A 4,775-nucleotide genomic window follows, 5' to 3' on the forward strand; every position below is an offset into this window, starting at 1 on the left:
TCAAGCATTACATCCTTGATCTAATGGTTGCTGACATGAATGACTAAAAATGACATTATAAGAAGTATATAAGAATCACTTAGACATACCCTTAAAAACTTACTCAAAACATAATAGATTTGATACTTATATCTGTATCTATCACAACCATTAATTGTACATCAATTATAACATTTTAAATACATTTTTCAAGGGGATTTTTTTTAACCTCATTTCTATTCAAACATTCACCAATACCACTTCTCACATTACAATACCACAACTTAACCATCAACCATGTCACTATCAACTTTCAAACAAAAAGTTAAATCTTTTTAACCTCCTAAACTTTATATAATTATAGCGAGAGACCTAACTATGTATGGCACTAACATTCTTATCCATGTTGTAAATTTAAACAAATAAAACAATTGCTTTCTTATATATAAATAGATAGATTTCATAAAATTAATTATTTAATATCAAATATTATCTCACACACAAGACTATATATATATATATATATATATATATATATATATATATATATATATATATATATATATATATATATATATATATATATATATATATATAATTTTATCAATTGATTTCATCAAATTATTAATATCATAATAAAAAATTTAATAGGTGAAAGTTGATACTTAAGTTTAAGTTTAGTATTTAAGCAAGAGCACCAAGTCTATGAATACACCAACTTACACAAAAACTTTGACAAAGAATTTTAACTACTCCATATAGAAACACTAAACCTCTTTAATTGAGAATCAAAATTCATTTTACTTGAAGCACAATCTAAAATTCAACCTTATAATATCTAACTTTTTACACTCAAGAAGACTGAACCACTTAACTATAAACCAACCAAAACATTCCACGTTCCACATTCTACATTATCATACAATTCAAAAATAAGGTCTTGCAGAATTCAATTGGCATTACCCTGGGTATGATAGTTCACTCTTAAAAAATGAAATGGAAAGATTGATACCACAAGACAGTGAACAACGCTAACCAAAAGTAGGACGAGTAGCGGCGTAAATCTTGCAGGGCATAATGAGAAGCATTTCTCCTGCATATGTTACGCTGCCACAACATGCTACCAACTGCAAAAAATTCTACAAACAGGACCGCCTCAAACAAGCTCTTTACCGTTTAGAACTGATGACGAGCGAAAGCATTCCAGCAGACCACGAAACATATGCTTCCATTCTGCAAGTTTGCGACAGTAATAAATCATTAGCAGGGGGTAAAGTAGTCCATGCCCACATCATTCAAACGGGTTTAATCCCAAACATCTTTTTGGCAAATACATTGTTGATCATGTACACTAAATGTGGCACTTTGGGTAACGGTAGAAAAGTTCTGGATGAAATGTCTTTTCGTAATGTGATCTCTTGGACTGCCTTGATTTCGGCTTATGCGAAGCATGGACACAGTGAAGATGCATTGGAGTTGTTTGATGAAATGAAAGAGACTCAAGCCCAACCAAACCAGCATACCTTCGTGGGTGTCCTCTCGGCTTGTGCTAATCTGAGGGCGCTAAAGATCGGTAGGGACGTCCATGAACACATACAGAATATTGGGTTCCAACCAAATGTGTTTTTGGGCAGTGCTCTTATAGATATGTATGTGAAATGTGGGAGCATCAAGGATGCGCGCGACGTGTTTGACAAAATGCCTGACCGAGATGTTGTGTTGTGGAATTCTATGATTGCAGGTAAGGATGACTTTAGTGGATAGTATTTGTGAATTGGTTCCCTTTTTATGAAAACAGGGTATTTGTTATTAGAGAATACAAAGTCGCTCCAAGTTCTATAAAAGCATTTTTTGTCGGTGGGATTTTACCAATCTATTTGTGCAGTGCAGTAACTCTTTAGCTGTCAGAAGTAACATTAGTTGACTCCCACATAATTAGTGATCTGTCCGAATGCTATAGCTACAAACCACTGTCTCAAAGTCGAACTCGATGGAACTGAATTGGTCGACTGCCTGAGGTTTTAAGTTCTTTTGAGTGCTCAAAAACTTTATAATAATCTCTGATACGTTCCACTACATTGAATGTAAAGAAATGAGTAACATTTGTAGTTGTAAAACCCAATTTTAAGAAACCGAGATTTAGCATTTCAAAAGATTCCCAATAATCTCTACTCTCTTTTAAATGCACGCTTTCTTAAAATTATCCCTAATTGCAGGATATGTGCAGGTTGGAAACTTTGATGAGGCACTGAAGCTGTTTGACAAAATGCCCGTGAAAAATGTGGTCTCATGGACTACAATGATTGTGGGGTACGGACAGTGTGGGAACATGGATGCAGCTCAGAAACTCTTTGAGAATATGCCAGAGAGGAATGTTGTCTCTTGGAATGCGATGGTTGCAGGATATGCTCAAAACAGGAAGATTGAGGAAGCAATGGATTTTTTCAATAGGATGCCCGAAAGGAATGTGGTTTCTTGGACAACAATGATTGCAGCATACGCACAGAATGGTCTTGTGAATGAGGCTGAAAAACTCTTTACTCACATGCCTGAACGTGATGTTGTTTCATGGAATGCAATGATTGCAGGGTATGCACAGAATGGCCATATTGATAAAGCATTGAAGCTTTTTAAAGAGATGCCAGAAAGAAATGTGGCTGCGTGGAATGCAATGGTTGCAGGGTACGCACAGAATGGATATTATGAGGAATCTCTGAATCTCTTTCAACAAATGCAACATAAAAGAGTGAAACCAAATTCTGAGACAATTGGTGGTGTTCTCCCAGCGTGTGCCACTTTGGCCGCCATGGAACGAGGGAAGGAGATTCATGAGTATGTTATAAGAAATGGATTGCAATCTGTCATTTTTGTTGGAAATGCACTTATGGACATGTATGCCAAATGTGGGAGCTTAGTGAATGCCTGTAATTTATTTGAAAGCATGTCTAAAAGAGATGCAGTTTCGTGGAGTGCAATGATTGCAGGGTATGGGATGCATGGGTTTGGCAGGAAGGCTATTCAATGTTTCGAACAAATGCTACAGTCGGGAACAAAACCAGATTGTGTCACCTTTGTCAATATTCTGTCTGCATCCTGCCATGCTGGTCTTGTGGATGATGGATGGCGATATTTTGATTGCATGAGTAAGATTTATAACATCACACCCATAATGGAGCACTACTGCTGCATGGTCGACCTTCTGTGCCGTGCTGGCCAGCTGGATGAAGCACAAGACTTTATCAAAAAAATGCCAATAAAACCTGATGCTGCAGTGTGGATATCTATGCTTGCTGCCAGTAGAATTCAGGGCAAAATGGATATAGGAGAATATGCGGCAAAACATCTAATGGAGTTGAAACCAAACCATGCCACACCTTATGTTCTGCTATCAAACATGTATGCAGCAGGTGAAAAGTGGGATAAGTTTGAAAAGGTGCGAAGATTCATGAAAGCACAAAGAGTGGAGAAAAAGCCTGGTTGTAGCTGGATGGAGGTTAATAAGCAGTTGTATACATTCCTTGTAGGAGACAGATCACACCCTCAAACTAAAGAAATTTATGTAGAGTTGGAGAGATTGTCTGGAGAAATGAAAGAAGCGGGCTATTCTCCTGACACGAGATATGCATTGAATGATGTGGAAGAAGAACAAAAAGAAGGTATGCTGTGCTACCATAGTGAAAAGTTGGCTATTGCATTTGGACTACTCAACACTGCCCCTGGTACGGCCATCCAGATTGTTAAAAATCTTCGTGTGTGTGGTGATTGTCACTCTGCCACCAAGTTCATCTCCAAGATTACTGCACGAGATATTACTGTAAGGGACACCCATCGTTTCCATCATTTTAAAGATGGACAATGTTCATGTGGAGATTACTGGTGATAGGTAAATTAAATGGGAACCAAAGGCACACAATACCTTGAAGATTAGCAATTGGGGTCTGTTGCATTTGCAGACACCATGATATTATCTCCATTTGAAATGAATCAAAGTTAAGAGCACAACGTGACATTCAGGTGAGCTATTGCATATAGGATTGAAAACTACTCTTTAGTCTTCGAATATTAGGAGCTTCTATGGCAGTCCCTTCGGCCTAGCTCTCAAACATATATGTTGCATTTGATTTACTGTATATATGTGATCTGGATTCTAAGACATTATGGCAACCAATGGGAGCTTCGCTTTTGTTCGATTTTTTTCTTCGAAGGGCTTTTAAGAGAGTAGGGGAGAGAGGTCCAGGTCTATAGTGGGGATAAGAGTGGAGGGTACTGGGCTCTTAGTGGAGCATGTCAGATATCAGTAAATGTTATAAAGTATTAGGCCGATAGGCTTCAGTCCTTGAGAATCAATGGCCGAAATGCTCGGATTTCCAGGTAGTCATACGCTGCTAAACACAAAAATATGATGCCACTAAATAAGGAAATGTGTTATCATGTCAATAATGACGTGTCGAGGGAACGTGTTTTGGCAATGGCTAAAGGGTAAACTATTTTTTGTTTACCCTGCCTACACCGCGTACGAGGCTAGACTGTCTTGCCTGACATTCCATTCTGACATCGTCAGTTGTGTCACAGTTCTTACCGCCCCAAAACTTAGGATAGTTATAATTCTATTTAGATTATTATGTTTATATTATATTGTGTGTTTTTTTATTTTTGTACAATATTAAAATAAATTTTATTCTTTTGAATTAAGTAAAAGAATTATAGGTAAATTTTTATATTTACATATTTATTTATATTGTTGTAAAATAATTTGTATTTATATTCTTTTGAATTAAGTAAAAAATTATATGTAA

The 4,775-nt window shown here is 36.6% G+C and overlaps 1 protein-coding gene across 1 annotated transcript; it reads left to right on the forward strand.

The window, feature by feature from the left end:
* Nucleotides 1-876: 876 nt before the first annotated feature.
* LOC149569532 (pentatricopeptide repeat-containing protein At2g03880, mitochondrial-like) lies at nt 877-4,134 on the forward strand. The gene is made up of 2 exons (XM_089822210.1): nt 877-1,720; nt 2,196-4,134. The coding sequence occupies exons 1-2, from the start codon at nt 1,057-1,059 to the stop codon at nt 3,857-3,859; spliced, it is 2,328 nt and encodes a 775-aa protein (XP_089678336.1). The 5' UTR covers nt 877-1,056; the 3' UTR covers nt 3,860-4,134.
* Nucleotides 4,135-4,775: the final 641 nt, after the last annotated feature.

Source organism: Cupressus sempervirens, chromosome 3, assembly GCF_028749045.1.
Source record: "Cupressus sempervirens isolate cs-2001-9-10 chromosome 3, ASM2874904v1, whole genome shotgun sequence".
Taxonomy (NCBI): Eukaryota; Viridiplantae; Streptophyta; class Pinopsida; order Cupressales; family Cupressaceae; genus Cupressus; species Cupressus sempervirens.